The following is a 21768-nucleotide window of genomic DNA, read 5'->3' on the forward strand; positions in this document are numbered from 1 at the left end:
TCCCACTATTATTGTGTTAGTATTAATTTCCTCTTTCATACTTGTTAGCGTTTGCCGCACATATTGTGGTGCTCCTATGTTGGGTGCATATATATTTATAATTGTTATATCTTCTTCTTGCATTAATCCTTTGATCATTATGTAGTGTCCTTCTTTGTCTCTTTTCACATCCTTTATTTGAAAGTCTATTTTATCTGATATGAGTATTGCGACTCCTGCTTTCTTTTGGTCTCCGTTTGCATGAAATATTTTTTTCCAGCCCTTCACTTTTAGTCTGTATGTGTCTCTTGCTTTGAGGTGGGTCTCTTGTAGACAGCATATATAGGGGTCTTGTTTTTTTATCCATTCAGCCAATCTTTGTCTTTTGGTTGGGGCATTCAACCCATTTACATTTAGGGTAATTATTGATAGGTGTGGTCCCGTTGCCATTTACTTTGTTGTTTTGGGTTCACGTTTATACAACCTTTCTGCATTTCCTATCTAGAGAAGATCCTTTAGCATTTGTTGAAGAGCTGGTTTGGTGGTGCTGAATTCTCTCAGCCTTTGCTTGTCTGTAAAGCTTTTGAATTCTCCTTCATATCTGAATGAGATACTTGCTGGGTACAGTAATCTAGGTTGTAGGTTATTCTCTTTCATTACTTTCAGTATGTCTTGCCATTCCCTTCTGGCCTGGAGGGTTTCTATTGATAGATCAGCTGTTATCCTTATGGGAATCCCTTTGTGTGTTATTTGTTGTTTCTCCCTTGCTGCTTTTAATATTTGTTCTTTGTGTTTGATCTTTGTTAATTTGATTAATATGTGTCTTGGGGTGTTTCACCTTGGGTTTATCCTGTTTGTGACTCTCTGGGTTTCTTGGACTTGGGTGGCTATTTCCTTCCCCATTTTAGGGAAGTTTTCTGCTATTATCTCCTCGAGTATTTTCTCATGGCCTTTCTTTTTGTCTTCTTCTTCTGGGATTCCTATGATTCGAATGTTGGGGCGTTTCACATTGTCCCAGAGGTCCCTGAGGTTGTCCTCATTTCTTTTGATCCTTTTTTCTTTTTTCCTCTCTGCTTCATTTATTTCCACCATTTTATCTTCTACCTCACTTATCCTATCTTCTGTCTCCGTTATTCTACTCTTGGTTCCCTCCAGAGTGTTTTTGATCTCATTCATTGCATTATTCATTTTTAATTGACTCTTTTTTATTTCTTCTAGGTCTTTATTAAACATTTCTTGCATCTTTTCAATCTTTGTCTCCAGGCTATTTATCTGTAACTCCATTTTGTTTTCAAGATTTTGGATCATTTTTATTATCATTATTCTAAATTCTTTTTCAGGTAGATTTCCTATCTCCTCCTCTTTTGCTTGACTTGGTGGGCATTTTTCATGTTCCTTTACCTGTTGGGTATTTCTTTGCCTTTTCATCTTGTTTAGATTGCTGTGTCTGGAGTGGGCTTTCTGTATTCTGGAGGTCTGTGGTTCCTTTTTATTGTGGAGGATTTACCCAGTGGGTGGGGTTAGACGATTGGCTTGTCAAGGTTTCCTGGTTAGGAAAGTTTGCTTCGGTGTTCTGGTGCATGGAACTTGATTTCTTCTCTCTGGAGAGCAATGGAGTGCTCAGTAATGAGTTTTGAGATGGGTCTATGTGTTAGGTGTCACCTTGGGCAGCCTGTATGTTGACGTTTAGGGCTATGTTCCTGCGTTGCTGGAGAATTTGCTTGGTATGTCTTGCTGTAAAACTTATTGGCTCTTGGGTGGTGGTTGGTTTCAGTGTAGATATGGAGGCTTTTGGACGGTCACTTATTACTTAAAGTTCCATGTAGTCAGGAGTCTTCTGGTGTTCTCAGGTTTTGGGCTTAAGTCTCCTGCCTCTGGATTTCAGTTTTATTCTTCCTGTAGTCTCAGGACTTCTCCAACTACACAGCACTGATAATAAAACTTCTAGGTTAATGGCGAAAAGATTCTCCCCCGTTAGGGACACCCAGAGAGGTTCACAGAGTTACATGAAGAAGAGGAGAGGGAGGGGGGAGATAGTGTTGAGCAGGAGGAGAAAAAGGGGGACTCAAGAGGAGAGAGACAGATCTACGCAGTTATCTGTTCCCAGAATGTTCTCCGTAGCCCAGACACCCACCAGGATTCACAGAATTGGATTGGGAAGAAAAGGAGAAAGGAGGAAATAGAGGTGTTCTGAGGTAGAAAACAGAGAGTCAAGATTGGGAGAGAAAAATCAACACACTCCTGAATAAAAATGGGAACTGAATATTTGATTCTTAAATGTTCACAATTTATATCATATATTGAAAAACAAAAATTAAAAATCTAGAGTAGAGATTAGACTCTTAAAAATACTATATTAAAAACAAAAACCAAAACACACACAAAAAAATTTTTTTAAATATATATGAAGTTCAGTTTAAAAAATAGGGCTTCTCTTTTTTTTTTTTTTTGGTAAGGTTATAGTGTATTGAAAATGAAAATTAAGGAGTAGTAGAGGAGTACTAGAGGACTTTAAAAGAAATAAGAGAAAAAGAAAAATAGAAAATAGAAGAGAAAAAGGAGAAAAAAAAAGAAAGAAAAAAAAAGAATTTTCCCTAATTAAAAAAATCGTAAAAATCTATGAAAATGAAAGTTAAGGAATGATGGGGGAGTAATAGGGAATTTTAAAGGAAAATAAAAGAGAAAAAATAAAAAAGAAAAAATTTAAAAAAAAAAAGTAAAAATATATCTAGGAATTTCTCTGGAGCTGTTGCGGTCAGTGTCGGTTCGGCTCAGTTTCAGATATCTCCTCGTTCCAGCTTACAGATCTCGATATCTACAGGCCTCTTCCGGTATAATCGGTGTTTTCTACAGGAATTTTAATCTGTTGTACCGCTCTCTCCTGAAGCGGTTCCCTTTGTTTATTTGGCTTCTGTTTGCCGGTTTCTTCAGAGCCTCATTTCCGCCCTGACACAGGCGGGCGGAGGTGGACTCATTCAGGTAGCTAGTTCTGTCGCGCTGCTGGGAGGGGCTGACGCTGCAGGGATGGGCTGGCGCTGCCGGGAGAGGCTGGCGCTGGTTTCTCGGTCTGCGCTGCTCAGAGTCCCGGCCGCTCCTCATGGAGCGCGCCGCGCGCGAACAAAAGGCTGAGTCCGCTCTTGTGCCTTCCCCGTCAGAGCGTTCCAGGCAGCCAGAAGCTTGACCGGCGCACTCTCTCCGGGAGCGGCGCACCCTCTCCCACGGTCCCAATCTCGGTTTCTGCCGGCGCCGGGTGTGTGCGCCTTCTGCCCTCTGCCCCCAGCCCGTCCCCGCCAGTGTCGGTCGGGTGCCTGCGCGCTGTGTCTCACCGCGACCTGCTCCCGCCTCCGGCGGGTCCGGGCCGGTCGGCAGTCTGCGAGCCCCTCTCCGGACTCTCTCCGTCCCCCCGTTCCGCTAACGGCCGGCAGCGAGTTCGGGCAGGTCAATTTTCTCTCTCTTCCCTGCTCTCCCACAGTTCAAGTTGGCAACTCACAAAAGCTCCCTCCGATTGTCCTCAGGGCACTCAGGCCCGGACCCTGCCCCAAACAATGCCGCCCGCTCCTCTCCGTGCCGCCCCCACTTGCTGGTGGCGGATGCGGGTGTCTGGGGCACTTTTCTGCTGAGAGTTGCTTTTAGGCACGTAATTTGTGGGTTTTATTTATTGTTTCCCTCCCAGTCAGGTTGCCCTCCTAGATTCAAACGCTTCCCCCAGGCCCGCCAGTGCGAGGGTTTCCCGGTGTCTGGAAACGTCCTCCAAAGACTTTCTTCCTGGGACGGATCTCCGTCCTTAGCTCTTTTGTCTCACTTTTTATCTTTTATATTTTTTCCTACCTCCTTTCGAAGACAATGGGCTGCTTTTCTGGGCACCTGATGACCTCAGCTAGCCATCGGAAGTTGTTTTGTGAAGTTTGCTCTGCGTTCAGATATTCTTTTGATGAATTTGTAGGAGAGAAAGAGGTCTCCCCTTCCTACTCCTCCGCCATCTTGGCTCCTCCCCCCCCCATCCTCAGTTTTAATGAAACTTTATATGTTTTCCTTTTCATATGAAATATTCCCTTCAAATTATATAACTAAACTAAGTATAATGTGCCCTAGCAATAGGAGAACTTTGCATGTAGTTTCATATAAATGTCAAAATGAGTTCATTCATTCTGTAGAAAAAACTTCCTTGATCCAAGACACAGATTTTTGTTTTCTTTAGTTTTGATAAAGGCTGTGTTGTATGTCAGTTACTGGCAGACAGCATTAACCTCTAAAGTTTTAATTAAGATATGGAAAAAGAAGTGATGCTGTAACTGCATTTGATTTCATTTCCTAAAGAAATAAATCACGTGTTCATACAAACTAATATATTCAGTGCAAGTTATGTGATATTGTGTGATTATTTTTGCTTCCCTTGTCAGTCTGCAATGCAAATTCCGAGTAGGGGGCGTGTTTTAAATATTCTGAAGTTTTCAACATTGTCAAACATAATGAATGCTACAGTTAGTATCTACAGATGTGTTAGATAGATTGTAATGAGTTGTAAAATTAAATGTGCTGGATGTTTCAATAAATGTCCATTTTACAGTTACAAGTTATCCAATTATTTATCATGTTTTTGCTACATAGACAGTTACAGACAAAAGAATAATTAACTTAATATAACCTGCAATTTCTGTTTAAATTAAAGTAATACAATTAGCTGGCCTTCTTGCATCAAGATACATTTGGCATATTTTAGGGTTTAATTTTTGGTATTGAATTTAAAAACCACTAATTGTGCCAGTTAATTAAACAGTGGCATTATGCATTGTAAAGAAGATTAGGCAGCATCAGTTGTTTATGTTTGTAATCTTTCTTCTGCAGGACCAAAGAATGAGTTGTTCCTCTTTTATGGGAAAGGACGCCCAGGAATTGTTAGAGGAATGGACTTGAATACCAAAATAGCTGATGAATACATGATCCCCATAGAGAATCTGGTAAACCCACGTGCTTTAGATTTTCATGCAGAAACCAGTTACATCTACTTTGCTGACACCACCAGTTTCCTAATTGGCCGGCAGAAAATAGATGGCACAGAGCGAGAAACCATCCTGAAAGATGGTAAGTGACAATGTGTAACACAGATTTCAGACGGCCCACAGACAAAGCATTTTAAAAGGATAAATCTAATGTCTGTCAAGCTAAATTTAAGAAGAACCCAAGTGACTGTTGATTTTAAAATATTTGTTAATTTCATTTTCTTTAGTAACAATATTTCTATGCTTTATCCACATACCAGCTTCTTAAAACTTTCATTGTAAAATAGAATTGCAATTGTTTTCTATGCTTTAAATATTATGGGAATTAAATTGAGCAATATATCCACCTTCATGGGAAATGTAGATTTACACTTATGTTTTACAGTGCTGTACAGTAGAACTTAAGATTGAACAGGACATCAGAGACTCTTTAATACTCGGTTCTTACTAGGATATTGGTCATGTTGCTCAAAGTACATTAAAAATATCAATGTCCACATTATCATCACAATTCTTGCATATTGTTTTTTATTTTATAAGACATTGCATATTGATTTCTTTAGAGTTACTCCGGAATCAAATGTCCAATTATCTGCAGAGAAATTTTGTTTATATCTATTTTTATTATAAATACATATGTTATTACATATGTAAGTATATATGCATATACTTTATTAAAATCAGTGTTTCATAAATTGCTTGGCTTAGAACAACCAATCAATTAACAAAATTATATAACTTTTGTATGAGTAGAAAACATCTGTAATAATCAGGCACACTATATCTTTGACAGCTGGTTACCTTTAGGCATGTTGCTAATGATTCTGGACCTCAGTTTCCTCACATATACAGTTTGCTTACTTCTCAAGTATTTAAAAACTGCTTGATTTAAGGACATTAATCATATGCTTATTATATGAAGGACACTGCACTAGCTCTCAGAGGAGATAAAACAAATGTTAAGAAATGGCTACTGTCTTCAAGGAGTTCATAATATACCTTTGGAGATAATATAAGCATCTCCAAAATATAAGGACTTTATAGCATTTAATTTAACAAATTCAGAGCTGGCCCAAAGAGATGCTTGATTAATGGAAAATTTATTTGTAATAAGAATACACAGGAAGTAAGAAATATCTTTTTTTTAAGATTTTTTTTAATGTATTTATTTTTTTTATTTGGCTGCATTTGGTCTTAGTTGTGGCCCATGGAATCTTTATGGAACATATGAGATCTTTCACTGCGGTGCACACAGGACTCTCTAGTTGTGGCACAGAGACATGCAGACTCAGTAGTTGCAGCTCACTGTCTTAGTTCCTTCTCGGCATGTGGGATCATAGTCCTTCACCGGGGATCAAACTTGCATCCCCTGCATTGCAAGGCTCATTCTTAACCACTGGACCGTGGGGGAAGTCCCAGAGTTGTCTTTATGTGGGGATTCTCAGAGAACGTTTTTGTGAAGAAAGTGGTATTTGATCTAGAGATTAGACCCAGAGGAATTGGGTGGAGAGGGAGGTGGGAGAGGGGATCGGGATGGGGAATACGTGTAACTCTATGGGTGATTCATATCAATGTATGACAAAACCCACTGAAATGTTGTGAAGTAATTAGCCTCCAACTAATAAAAAAAAATAATAAAATAATAAAAAAATAATGGAAGAATGTCAAAGGGAAGTGGAGGATACTTCAGCATCAGGAATTCCATGAGAAAACAAAACAAAACACCAAAAAACATACTCAACAAAGAGGGTGAGAGGAACATGAAATAGGTCACTACTGTAGGTTTAATTTACAGGTAATGATGACAGAGCAGTTGTGGATCCCAAAAGGTGATGAAATCAGAAGCCTTAAAGGTGAGGTGAAAGGGCTTGGTTCGAATCCTGAAGGGGTAAGAAGAAATAATGTTTAGCCAAAGAATAATGTTAATGAAAAGATATTTTGGAGACTCAGTCTGGTAGTTGTGTAGAGTGAATCAGATAGTGGAAGAAGAGAAAATGAAAGTAGAGAAATGGACTAATTATTTACAGCATGAGTAGTAATGAATGGTGCTCTCTTCTGTCTTGTAGGGGAATTGGGGGCAGCCTAAGATGATGATTCATTCATTGCATGTTCACGTTAACCCAAACCTTTAATGATAAAAGGTATACCTTCTGCAAGTGACAGATGAAGTGCTAAAATGAAGAATATCCTTGTTTTTGTCTTTTTTTATAGTTTACTGATTAAGGCAATATAAACTTACCATGACTTAAACACCCAAAGAGTGTCTAATTAGAGTTAAGATTTTTACTCTGAATTGAACGAGGCAGAGGCTGTCAGCCTACTTTTCTCTGAAATGCAATAACAGATAATAGGAACTTGACAATTTTACAAGGACAATGAACTTACATATTCGAAGTACATGCATTTGGATTGCTCTCATTTTGACCTAGACATTTTTAAGAGGGACTGAAATGTAATATAGAGGATTCTTGGTTTCTTTTCAAAAAGTGTCAGTTCCTGTGCTGTGAATGAATGTTCCAGCTAACAACTCTAACTTTGATAACCATATCTTCTCAGTGACATTGGGGTTTTGTATATTCTACCATAGCAACAGAGGTCAACTGAAATAGCTGTTTGACTGCCAGGCTTGTTCTGTACAATGTTGCTTTGGCAGCAGGAAGGTTATAAAAACATTTTGTTGATTGTCATACCTGAATATATATTTAGCATTTTGATAATCCTAGAGAAGGTACAGCTTAATATCATTTTTGTTAGTTTATATTATTTCTTATCAGTAAGGAGAATAATGATAGACATTATGATACAAGACTAGCATGTCAGAACAGAGCTTACATTTGGCAAATGACAATTTGTGATTCTTGGGATCATAAAAGTTAAGTTTTGTATGTGTTCACTTATTTAATTAGATTGTCTACCAACTAACCTGAAGACTGAGAACTAATGCTTGGTTTGACAAATGATTTTGTAAACTTAGTAGAAATTTGGAGTCTTAGACAAATTTGTACAGTTTGAAGTACTAGGCTTCATGATTTTGCTGATTTTACATCAAACATAAATATCTTGGTCATATCCTCTACAAGCTCAGATTCTTTGCATATAAGAAAAAAAAAAACAGCACTTCAAGGAAAATATGTATCTTTATCCATTTTTTGGATTTTGTTTTTCTCTTAGTTTTATTGAAAACTACCTAAATATGCTGTATCTTATAGTCTTTGTATAATATTGTGAATTAAAGCAGTACATAGTTAAATAAGTAAGAAAGCAAAAATTATCCATTTGAGGTATTTGCATATATTTTAATAATTATGGAAAATATCTACGAAATGAAGACATATTAGTGATTAAAAAAAAAAAAGACTTCTATAAGGACAAAATATTTACCAGTCTTTATTTTGTTTTACTCTTCATTATTTTTGCCAAATTCTGGTAACATTTATACTCTTTATCTCTTTTGGTTAATTACTCATTTTATTTGTCTGGTCAATAAATATTCATTGACTGCCTTCTCTGAACCAGGTGCTATTTTAGGTGATGGGAATGCTGCAGTAAATAGCTTGAAGCTTCATATTTAGTTGACATCCAAGTGGTGAAAAATAGATATTAAATAAACACATAAATGAACAAAATAATAATACATGCTCTAAAAAAATAAAAGAAGATATCAACAGGAAGCAAAAGTAGATGAAATGGACAGATAATTGAGATTAGTCATTCTTTGGGCTTCCCCTGTGGCTCAGCTGGTAAAAAATCCACCTGCAGTGTGGGAGACCTGGGTTTGATTCCTGGATTGGGAAGATCCCCTGGAGAAAGGAATGGCTACCCACTCCAGTATTCTGGCCTGGAGATCCCCTGGAGAAGGGAATGGATACCGACTCCAGTATTCTGGTCTGGAGAATTCCATGGACTGTACAGTCCATGGGGTTATAAAGAGTCAGACTGTTACCAAAAGAGTCGGTCCATTACAGCCATTCTGTTACCGAGTTAGGTCTTATGAACCCTCACTTGAACCACAGAGCCCAGCCCAGCCCACTGCTTCAGTGGGGAGGGTTCTTCTCCCAGTTGGATCTGCACAGTCAAAATGGAACTGAAGCTGAGATTGAAGCGACACACTCGTTATTCAATGACCAGAGAATGGAGAGATAGGACGTTAATCACAAATCAACTTCTTGCCCAAGAGGCTTTTAACAACTAATTATTTTTAATTGGAGGATAATTGTTTTACAATATTGTGTTGGTTTTTGCTGTATTTCAACATCAACCAGGCGTAGGTATGTGTTTGCCCCCTCCCTCCGGCACCTCCTTCCCACCTCCCACCCCATCCCCCTCCTCTTAGGTTGTCACAGAGTACCAGGTGTGAGCTCACCCAGGGGACAATTAAGGCAAGATTTTAAGGGTAAGGCTAATGAGGGGGAAGCATATGTACTGGTTTTGTGGGAATAGGCAGGTTCTTCCTGGAACTAGGGTGTTACCTCTTTTCTATCCTTGAATGGTCCTCTGGTCTCTCTAGGCAGGAAGCGGCTCACATCATCATGGACAGACAGACAGGGGTCTTACAAATACAAGATGGTAATGAGATGCAGGGTGACATTTGTCTTATTTTTGAAGTTGAACCAATTTGCAACAGTTTTCTTAGAGTGAGACTCATGTTTCTGTGCTGTGAACAACTAGAGGGTATGGTTAGTTGTGATTTTCTGCAAAGTTACCTGGAGGGAAGGCTTCCCAGGTGGAGCTAGTGGTAAAGAACCTGCCTGCTAATGCAGGAGATATGAGAGATATGGGTTGGTTCCATAGGTTGGGAACATCCCCTGGGAGATGGCATGGCAACCCACCCCAGTAGTCTTTCCTGGAGAATCCCATGGACAGAGGAGCCTGGTGGGTTACAGTCCACAGGGTCACAAAGAGGCAGACATGACTGAAGGGGCTTAGCACACATGCACCGGGAGGGTGGGCCTGGGGTATGATTCCCGGGCAATAGCCTTGGTAACAATTCTTGTAGATATAATCGTTACTTTCTCTAACAGAATAAGACAGATGTTCTTTATAAGACTGACTTAATGTTTATCTTCTTAGATGTCTTGTCCAAGATTCATTTTTCATGGCAGAATGAACTAGAATTTCCAGCAGAAAGGGAAAAATATGAAAATGATGACTTAGTATTCAATTTATAATTGCATGTACTCTATTAGTGCAGTACTTGTTTTTAAGCTATATAAATTAATTCTACTGGATACACATATCCAAATAGAAGGCATGTTAAATGAATCTTTCACAATTGTTTCATATCTTTAAAGTATTAAAAAAAAAACACTCAAAACCTTTTTCCTGAGTTTGAAAGTTATTAATGCCTGCAGCTACAACAGAAAAACTGTAGTTTCAATAGATCCCATAATTAAACTGTAGCCTTGAGGTCACCAAGTTTGTGTTAATTTGTAATAATAGCCACAGGAACTAATGCAAAGTCTATGCTTTTAGCACTTTGCTATTCTGACCTCACATATTAATACTTCTTAAGGTAGATTCTACTTGATTGAGATCTGGAGTGAGTAGACATCTCCACACCTCAGAGTCTTCCTTTAACTGAAGACAGGATCCATGAAGTTAGAGAACAGTGAATAATTTTGGGCAGCATGTAAGATAGGCTTTCTTTTTTGATAGGAGTAGAAATGTAGCCATGAGGAAGAGGAGACAGTCTCTCTGGCAAAACATCTTCCAATTGATGTGTTTAAATCTGTTGGCATACAATCAAAGTATCAAGGGGTGTGTTTATGTGATTTTTTGTGATTGTTTGTCTAGCATCTTAAGGGTTAAACTGTATTCTTCACCCAGTCTCATCTCCAGTGTCTCCATACTACCCTGGAGTGTTCTAGAATCCAACAGTTCCTCCAGATTTGTATTGAAATATATGATATTATACCTGAGCCATAAGTTATTAATTGATACTCCATCATTGTAATACTTACCTGCTACCACAACTGCCACCACACACACACTCACAGATACACACAACCACCAACTTAAGACACACTTCAGAACTCTAAAACTATTCCCAGGCCTCTATTCTAACCAGTACTAGGGGAGCCACTCAAAACAGATTATAGGATGTGATCTGTCTTCAAATGAAACCTACCTGAGAGTAAGAATATAATTTTTGTTTCTGGAGATCACCATTTGTTCTTGGATTCCAATGAACTTTACCATTATATAAATCTTTAAGAATTTCAAGTGTCTCATTAAGATTGAGTGTTATAGTTGATGAAATAAACATGGTGAGATATCATCAATAAATTATGAAAGTTAGAGAGTTCCCTTGAACGTAACATAGTCATTATGCCTTGCGAAACATTTTAAAATTAAGAACAAGCCTTTATTCTCTGCTATTAGATTGCAGGTGAGTATCAGTCTCATTTTCCTGTCGTTAACTCCAACTTTTTCATAAAGAAGAGCTTTAAAGACTCTGGGAGATGTAGACTCTGACCAACCATTAAAGGAAATAATGAATACATTTGTCAGCCATGAGACATTTCCTAATTAAAACTGTGAAGTGGAGATTTGCAAGCATTTGCAACTCTTGAGAATCTAATGGATGTTGTTGTCCTGCTGAGTAGCAAGGTTATAGCCTGTTTGCACACACTGACTCTTGTTGATTATCAATAAGATGTTTTCCCAGAGTTTGCTGGAGATGCGAGTCCTGAAAACTTTGGTTCAATTCATGTTTAGTTTGTATATTTCTCATAGTTATTGATGTTTCTCATGAAGTGTATGAGATATTTGGAAAAAAAAAAAAACTTTAAGCCAATAAATGTCTTTTTTTTTTTTCCCTGAAAAGTTGGCATGATGTGAAATCTAGGTTCTAAAATATATTAATTCATAAAAAAATAGAATTGGCCATGTGGTTAATAGGTTACTGTAAACATCGAAAACATCTTTCCCTTTGTTTCTACCCAACACAGGAATATATACATATGCACAAGCATAGATAAAGAGCTTACCACACACACACACACATAAGATAAGAATACACTTAGAAGTTTCTGTGAAGTCCACTATGAAAAGATAAAACATGAAATACTTCATAATCTCCAAAGTACCAATGAAATATTATTACAAATATGATTGTTGCATTAAAATTATGATCAGTAGAACTTTTTGCACGTGTTAAATAAATTTCAAGTTTCAGCATGAATTAAAAGAAATACATTCAACCTAGTTGCTTAATTATTCTTAGCATTTAATAATCTTTATTACTTCAGAAACCACTTGAGAATCCTCTGTTAACCTAGGACTGGTATTATAATCATTGACTATAATTGTACTTTTGCTTAGGTTAATACAAATTTCTGATGAAAAATAAAAATTTGATAAATTAGTCTTGGCAGACTTTACTATGAGTTCTCTAAAATGGATATGCTAGCTCAAATTGTGGTGGCAGTTAATACCACAATACCGGCTGAGCAAGTTCCCTTGAAACTAGTCTTTTTGGGAGGATTTTAAGGGAGTGATAATAGTCATTGTCTATATAACAAATAGGTCAAATAATGTGACTCTAACCTATCTAAAGCATAATTTTATTTTTGCCTTTCATTGACTATTAAAATGTATTCAGTAGAGTGAATATTCATACCCTATAGAAAAAACTTGGTCAAATCTCAGTCCTTTCTGCAACAGCCAGATCTCTCAGTCATGTTAAGTTAGAAGCACAGCCTCAGTTTGGTAATTAGCAAGCTCACTCCAACATATACACATATATGAAAGGGAAAGTGTTAGTTGCTCAGTTCTATCTGACTCTTCAATCTCACTAACTGTAGCCCACCAGGCTCCTCTGTCCATGCAATTCTCTAGGCAAGAATACTGGAGTGGGTTGTGATTTCCTTCTCCAGGGGTTCCCAACCCAGGGGTGGAATCTGGGTCTCCTGCATTGCAGACAGATTCTTTACCATCCGAAAATTCAATGCATCATCAAATCTTCCCTGCTTCCCACTCATATGTTTTCTGGCCAGAGAAAAGGAAAGAAAGGTATGTTTGGTTCATCCTTTCCGTGCCATGCATTTCTTTTTCTTGCCATGCCTCCTAGCTTGCTAGTGAGTTTCCAATGCCCAGTCACTTCTCAGCGTTGATAGGAAGAGGTGAGAGAGTAAGATTGGTTAGGGATGACAAGGAGAGAGCAAAGGACCTATCTGATCTAGTTATATTATCAATTGACCTCTCCCTGAACCAGTCACGTCTTTAAAAGTCACTGTTAGGGCATGTAAATGTATGTGTCTGTGCGTACACATGCAGGCTTTTTGGAGATGTTCTGCTGGATCTCTCTAATTACATTTCCCTTGGCCAAGGTGCATGAAACTCTATGCATGTGACTCTGCGTCCGTGAACAACCAGGCCCTGTGCATCTTCTTATTGTTTGAGTCCCTGTAACCAACCAGATTGCGAACATCCCTAAGGTAACACACTCCCCTTTGTGATCCACATATGGCCCCCCAGATGATCTGTAAACTCTGCCTCAATCTGGGAGTTCAAATAGAGCAAATCAACCCCTACTAAGTATTCCGCCACCAGTCTACTTTAGCTTTGTCAGATGTGAGACTTACTCAGGTGTGAGTTTTGCACATTTGGAAAAAACCGAGAATTCGAAGATCTCTTAGATACCCAAGGCAAAGCCCCATCTCTAAGAGTTGAGGTAAGAAGCGCCCTTCCATTCTCTCTTTCCTAGCACCTTGGGGGATTAAAGGATAGGGATTAGAGAATAATAGAATGGCAGTATCTCTCTCCAAAGAAATCTCCTTAAATTCTCCCTTTACATCAGGGATCTCCAACCTCTGGGATCTAATACCTGATGATCTGAGGTGGGGCTGATGTAATAATCAGAAATAAAGTGCACAACAAAAGTTATGTGCTCGATTCATCCCGAAACCGTCCCCACACCCCTGACCCATGGAAAAATTGTCTTCCATGAAAATAGTCCCTGGTGCCAAAAAGATTGGGGACTGCTGCATTACACCATTCATCTGGTTGAGGTGTTTAAGAGTTATGGAAACAATTGTGATCTAGTTGATTGTAAAATATGAGGACTTTCCCCCTCTTAGTCACTTTGATTTTTTTAAAGTCCTTTTGACTTCTAATCAAAGTTTTAACATCCCATTACAAATGTTACAGTGGATTACTATTACTCCTAATTCTGCAACAGTGATCAGCCAAGTTGCAGGATGTTCTAATAGTCATTAGGCAGTAGTCCAAATGACACCTGAAAAAGAAATATAAGAAAAACAACAGTAAGACTATTTTGAAAATTCACTTATAGGTGAAAACAAATAGTATTTCCACTTGTGTTTATCCTCCTAGTTTTTTAAATCAGGTTTTAATATCAGTTTAATTCTTTTAAACTTTAATACTGATTTTGCAAGGCTTAGATTTGTCTTTACAAGTTAATAAGTATAAATAATAACATGAAAGTACACACAAATATCTCTCAAGAATCTCAAGATGGTCCCGTCACTGGATAAAAGTGAGAGAGCAAAGAGAGCAATCTCTCACCCTCTTATCCTTTCCTCCAAATTGTAACAATTCAGATGTCACTTTTGCTTATATTTGTAATTGTAAGGAAAACCAAATTTGACATATTTTCTAAAATTTTGCATTTCAGTGAACAGTATCATCTGACTTAATTTTCTGTACAAATTCTTCAGAATGACAAAATATATAAAGTTGTATGTAAAAATTAGAATTATTTTTAGTTTCAGATTGGCACTAGCTCTCAAATTGGATGGAAAAATTGCTAATTTGCTATGTATCACAAATCCTACAACTATTTGTGTTAATCAGGTCCCATTGCTTATACTGTTTTAACTCATGACCCAAAGAAAATTATGTTACTTTTGGAGATACCAGTCATGATTTGTGAATCATGAACATTATTTGAACAACTGAGTTATGGGAACTGTGCCCTAGCTGAGGGAACCTATGGTACTTGGCCAGTAGTATATACGTCCCATACCTGTTCCATCACAGATTGATTTTAAGGCAACCTTTGCCAGATACATTTAAATGCAAAAATCTTAGATTAAATGGCCCCACAACTTTGAAAAACATTTTGAACAGATTGAGGAGTTTGACAGTTTCTTATAAAGTTATACATACAATTCTTGTATTAGCATGCAATTCACTTTCAGAAAAGAAAACACACTTCCATATAATAGTTGTTATCTGGTATCATGTAGACAAAACTCTTTAATTATTTTTTTATTTCTTTTTTACTAACCAGATGGCTGAATTAACTGGTAATTTGTTAGGTCCAAAAATGGCTGCAAATTTTACTCTAAACACTTACAGTTTTCCTTTGATAAACTCTTGCATTTTAAAAATCAGGTTCAAAAAAAAAATCAGGTTCATTGCAACATAATTTATATATGGCAAAATTCACCTTTTTTAAGTAAACAGTTTGATGTATTCAGTTAAGTAACCACCACCAGGATCAAGTTGAAATAGTTCCATCACCCAAGAAAGTTCCCTTAGTTTCTTAAAACCGCTGATCTGATTTCTATTCTGATTTGATTTATTTTTCTGAAATGTCAAACTTGTAATCATAAAATGTATAGCCTTTGAGTTTGGTTCACTTTACTTAGATAATGTTTTTAAGTTTTTTTTTTTTTTTGTCATGTTGCTGAGTGTATCAGACATTCACTCTTTTCATATAAGGTTGTATTTTACTGAATGGGTGCACCACAAAACTTTTATTCCTTTCCAAGTTAATTTTCAATTGGGTTGTTTCAAGTCTGGTCAATTTTGAAGAAAGCTTTTACAAACATTTGTATACAGTACATTATATACACATGTGTTTTCTTTTCTGAAAGTGAATTGCATGCTAATACAAGAATTGTATCTATAACTTTATAAGAAACTGTCAAACTCCTCGATCTGTTCAAAATGTTTTTCAAAGTTGCGGGGTTGTTTTGGTTTCTCAACATCAAGGGAGGAGAGTTCCAATTGTTCTGCCTTCTCTCCAGCACATGATATTATCTTTTTTTTTTTTTTTTTTTCCATTTGAGTCACTCTGATAGGTGCATGTTGATAACTCACTGTCTAAATCTGAAGGTCTCCATATCAAGGTCATCTTAAGGTCTGATTCTATCTACAGCTTTGCCTCTTTGGTTGACCAGTTGATCTCAATAGGTTGTTTGTCTTCTCTTGCTTTCTGTCTGTCTCATAATTAGTCTTTGAATTTTAAATAGTATATGTAGGAAAACCTTAGAGACTTAAATAAGTAAAAATTATCCAGGAGTATTAAGCACATTTCTCTGTCAGTGTGTTAGTGTGAAGAGTTTGGTCAGTCTGTTCAGTCACTGGGCTGCATTTGGATGTTGTTCCTATCACAGTTGCCTTTGGTAAACCAAACATTTCAGATTCTTCCAGCAATGAGTTGATACTGCGTTGTGCTTCGTGAGCACCCTAGATTGTGCCTGCTCATTCTTCAGCTTCCAGTACTTCTTGCATAGCTGCTTCATTGAGGGGTCTCTCTCCACACTCTTGCCCTCTTTTTGATGGTAGACTGTCATGATCTGTTTTTAAGTGGAAGGCTCATGATGGATGGAAGAGGGCTTCTCCATTCCCTTGGTCTGGCCGGTGGTCTTAGATTCTGTGGTTCTGAGCTCTGGAGATGGAACTTTCAATGCATCTCCTCCCTTGTCAATCAGTATCTGCCATAAAACTATAAGGAGTCTTGGGCAGGAGATAATCTTTTGCTCCTTATCCTGGAGTGACAAATTTCTGTGTTATTTTTGTTTTGTTTCTTCCTTTGTTTAAATCAATCCAGAATTCTGGGTCCAAGCAGCTTTATTGTATACTCTCTAGGGGCAAATAGCTTTGCTCCAACTTTTCCCTGAGTGTCACTGTACCTTTGTTTTGGACTGTTGGCAGTAATTTCTTACCCTTCTCCAAGTGCTGGACTAATGCTACTTCTTTCAAGTAGCAAACTTGTGGTGGGACCAAGGGTGTTTCTCTCTCCACTCTCTGAATCACATGACTTCTATTCCTCCCCCCATGACAGTTTCTCTCTGCTGTTCACCTTACTTTTGGTGAAGGGAAGTTTTCCTGCCCTTTTTCTAGGGGCAGATGACTTTTTCTTTCTATACCTCCCTCACAGGCAGAGGATCTTTATCTTGCTTCTAGGAATGAGACAGTCTCCTTCCCCTTCCCCAGTGGTTTAAGGGGTTTCCTTTGTATGGAGGAAAGTCCAGTGAATAGGTTGGGTTTTATGTCTGTGAGACACACAGGACTCTCTCAGTTCTCTTACTCTGGCTTCAGTTTTTCTCTTATGAACTCAGTGACAGGAATCTATTGTATAAAGTTTTCCCAATAATTCTTAACTCTCACATTAATTCACATGTAGTTTTAATTATTTTTTTTACCATTTTAGCTTTTTAAAAATACTAGTTTTATGACAGTTACCTCTGCCTCCTTATATTCTGGCAAAGGTACAATTCATGTGCCTTGTTTTTACTGGAGGAGGACTGCCACTCTGATTTGTTTTCATGTTTCCTTGGAATCCCAGCTTTTATTTGGACTCAACAAAAATTATAATTTTGTAGATTATTGGTCTTCCTTTTATTGTTGTATGTTTCAATATTCTTTTATGGCTTTCAGCATCCAAAGTGAAGCCTAATTCTGCAAGTCTATAAGTCCTTAATAAAAAATGAGAATTTGAAGAAGGAGGTTGAAATATTTTTAAAACTGTTTTTTCTTCCTTAAGCTTAGCATTAGAATCAATTTTTAAAAACAGCTAAGTTCTACCGTGGATACATGTGAATCCCTTGTGATGCTTTTAAACATCCACAGTTTACACACTTGAGGCAAAAAGATTTACATGCTTTCTACTTTCAATAAACTCATTTTGTATAACATTTTAACAAAAATAATTGAAAGTAGTGATAGAAGTCTTCACTTTGTGAAAAGGAAAATTGATTAATGCATTATATTGTCAGGACAATATGTTGTTATTAAAGATATGGTGGAGATGATATGATTAAGGATTATCTCAAAATCTGATTCTTATTTATTGCTAATATTTCTAGTCTTTATAAACATTTACTTGCTAAAGATTTCAGATAGTAGTTGAGGTGCTTACTGAAAATGTAGCTGTCATTCTGAAAGAGTTTTCATTCAGTTTGAATGCATCTGTCAAATTATAAATGGGGTGAAGGATTAAACATAGGATTAAGCAAACAGTTCACCCTGACTTTGCCCTCTTTATCCATGAAAAAAAACCACTGAAAAATATTTTTTTAACAGAGTAAATTGATACCAGCACTGCAAAATTGAAGAGTATATCATCATTGATCAGAGTTGATGGGAATTTCTTATCTAGAATTCATATGGGACCACATTGACTAGACTATGAAAAATCATAACCTAAAATATTGTAGGTGCAAACTTCAAATACATAGTCAGTGTGATCCCTATCAAAATACCAATGCTATTTTTCACAGGACTAGAACATATAATTCTAACTTTTTTTAAAAGAACCACAAAAACTCTCAGTTAGCAAGGCAATCTTGAGAAAGAAGTCCCAACTAAAAATAACTTTACACAGTGAAGAAGCTCATCAACAAAATGGAAAAGCATCCCAATGAATGGGAGAAGATATCTGAAAACAATATATTTGGTAAGGAGTTAACATTCAAAATTTATAAAGAACTTATACAACTCAACATAAAAAGTACTATTAAAAACTGGCAGAGAATCTCAGTAGACATATTTCCAAAAGAGACAAATAGCCAACACACACATGGACATGTGTTCAATGTCACTAATCATCAGTTAGATGCAAATCAAGCTCACTAAAAACCATTGTATACCTGTCAGAATGGCTATCATCAAAAAGATAACAGAGTGACTGTAAGAATGTAGAAGAAAGGAACCTTCATACATTGTTAGTTGAAACAAATTGGTATAATCACTATGGAAGACAAAATGGAGCTTATTCAAAATATTAAAAAAATAGAACTACTATAGATCTAGCAATTTCATTACTGGATATTTACCAGAAATAAGGGCTTCCCTGGTGGCTCAGATGGTAAATAATATGCCTGCAACACACGAAACCTGGGTTTGATCCCTAGGTTGGGAAGATCCCCTCGAGAAGGGCATGGCAACCCACTTCAGTATTTTTACTTGGAGAATCCCCACGGACAGAGGAGGCTGGCAGGCTACAGTCTGTGGGGTCGCAAAGAGTCAGACATGACTGAGCAACTAAGCATAGCACACAAGAAATAAAAACAGTAATTCAAAAAGACATATGGACCACAGTGTTCATTAGAACATTATTTATAGTAGCTTCGACATGGAGCAAGTATTCGCTGATAAATGAGTGGATAAAAATTATGGGATGTACATATGCACATAATGGAATATTACTCATCCTTAAAAATTAATGAAATTCAATCATGTGAGTAACACTGAGTAACATGGGTTGACTTGGATAGTACTGTGCACACACAATGGACTATTACTCAGCCATAAAGATAAGTGAAGTTTTGCCATTTGTAAGAATGTGAATGGATGTTAAAGGAATTATGCTATGTGAGATGTCAAAGAACTACAAATACTATAGAATTTCACTTGTATGTAGAGTCTAAACAAACAAAAAGCCAAATGCACAAACATAAAACAAAACAAACAAAAAACATTTATAGATACACAGAATAAACATGTGATTGCCAGAGGAGATAGATTTATTTGGGAGGAGTAAATGTGTAAAGAGACTTGAGAGGTACAAACATATTTATAAAAAAGCAAGTCAGGGAGGTGTAATATACATCGTAAGGAATATGTTTAATAATATCTTAATACCTTTGGGAATACGATGACTAGATTTATGGTGAGATCTCTGTAATGTATGTAAATATCAAATCACTATGTTGTATACTTGAAACTAATATAATATTGTATGTCAACTATGTTTAAAATAAAAGTTCATAAGGTAAGCTATAGATACGGATACAAACAGAACTCCAGACAAATTGATAAAGTGAGCAAAACAATATTTTTTTCAGGCAAGACAATCCATTTTATAAAAGTATATTAAATTTTTGGTAAAGTTAATAAACTGTTTTTATAGTGTTTATCTCTAGGGAGGGCCACTTGAATTATTATACTGCCATCTGATTGTCCTCTTAAAATACATACAACATGAAATTAATTTATATCCTATTGAAGTAAGAATTTAAAAGATATTACAAACAAAGAAATGCAATTATTGGTAAACATATTAAAAGGGAGGTTTAATGCAGTTAGTGAAACTATGATCCCTTTTGGTCACATTAATATAAGTTATTTCTTCAAACTTACCTCTTAAATGAATACTACTTTAGTTTGCTTTTTGCCTGCTAAGGCCTTTGCCCATATCTTCATAGCATTAAATTTCTTCCTTCTATGTTTTCATCAGAGCTATTTCTCTAAAACAAAGAGAGGTTTTTTTTTTTGCAGGCTAATTGTGGTGCATCTTTGCCTCTTATATTTTCACAAACATCTATCATAAACTGTCATTCACGACTTAATTAGCTGTTAAAACCAATAGCTTCAGGACCAATTTTTTGTAACCTACACAGACTTAATTATTTTGGCAAGTCTTATAGAGCACTTCATTTTAAGACTACTTTATTATTATAAACTTAAAATGTAGCAAAAGGAAAAAAATGTAGTTTGTTTCATAGTGCTTTAAAAGATTTTAAGGTAAATTATTGAATCAAATATTTAAAATATTAAGGAGATAATTAAAATTATTGAAACTGTTAATCTCAACTAATATATGTTCTTTTGTGTAATTTGATGAAATTTTAAAATAATTTTATAATAATTATAAAGGAATAAATTCCTTTATAAATATATATGTACATATGCATTTTGTATAAATATAAATATTATATATATTTGACATTGTATATATATATAATGCTCCTTTCAGTTTAACAGTACTTATTTTTACAAATTTAATGACTGAATTTTTACAAATTTCAGTACTTGAAATATTTTAAACCAATTTAAATCTAACCAATTGGCAAAATCTATTAGTAATGGGCTTTCCTGGTGGTTCAGATAGTAAAGAATCTGTCTGCAATGCAGGAGACCTGAGTTCAATTCCTGGGTAGGCAAGATTCCCTGAAGAGGGGGTAGCAACCTATTCCAACATTCTTGCCTGGAGAATTCCATGGACAGAGGAGCCTGGCAGGCTACATTCTGTGGGGTCACAGAGTCGGATTAGGACTGAGTGATTAACACTCACTTTTCACTTTTCAATTTTTTTTATTAATAACAATAGCACTTACTAAGCTTCTAATATGCACCCAACATTTCATATAAGATATTCTGAATCCTCATGCTAAGCTTTGAATGTAAGAAATATATATATATATATATATATATATATATATATTTGCAAAAGTTAGGAGCCTAAATCTTCTAGGAATTAAAGAAATTTCTTTTAAAATTCAACTGGTTTGGTGCTAAGCTAGCATTTGAACCTATCTGGTTGCAAAATTCCCAAGTGCCATCTTCCTTATAAGAAGTCATATTTCCCCTAGTTATGCTGTTCATAAATTACCACAGGTTGGGGATAGTTATGGAGCTTCCCTGATAGCTCAGATAGTAAAGAATCTGCCTGCAATGTGGGAGTCTTGGGTTTGATCCCTAAGTCAGGAACATCCCTTGGAGAATGGGATGATTATAAAACAATTAGTTATAGAAATTTGGAAATGAAAATGTCCTTCCATGTGGTGGTAAGATAATACAGAAGTTAAATGAG

General features: G+C 36.5%; 1 protein-coding gene across 1 annotated transcript in view; it reads left to right on the forward strand.

The window, feature by feature from the left end:
* Positions 1 to 21768, forward strand: part of LRP1B (LDL receptor related protein 1B) — a 2070284-nt gene that overhangs the window by 1154963 nt on the left and 893553 nt on the right. The window contains exon 11 of the mRNA XM_043894665.1: positions 4825 to 5061. Coding sequence (XP_043750600.1) covers positions 4825 to 5061 — 237 coding nt within the window. The remainder of the gene's footprint in view (positions 1 to 4824; positions 5062 to 21768) is intronic.

Source organism: Cervus elaphus, chromosome 33 (genome assembly GCF_910594005.1).
Source record: "Cervus elaphus chromosome 33, mCerEla1.1, whole genome shotgun sequence".
Lineage (NCBI taxonomy): Eukaryota > Metazoa > Chordata > Mammalia > Artiodactyla > Cervidae > Cervus > Cervus elaphus.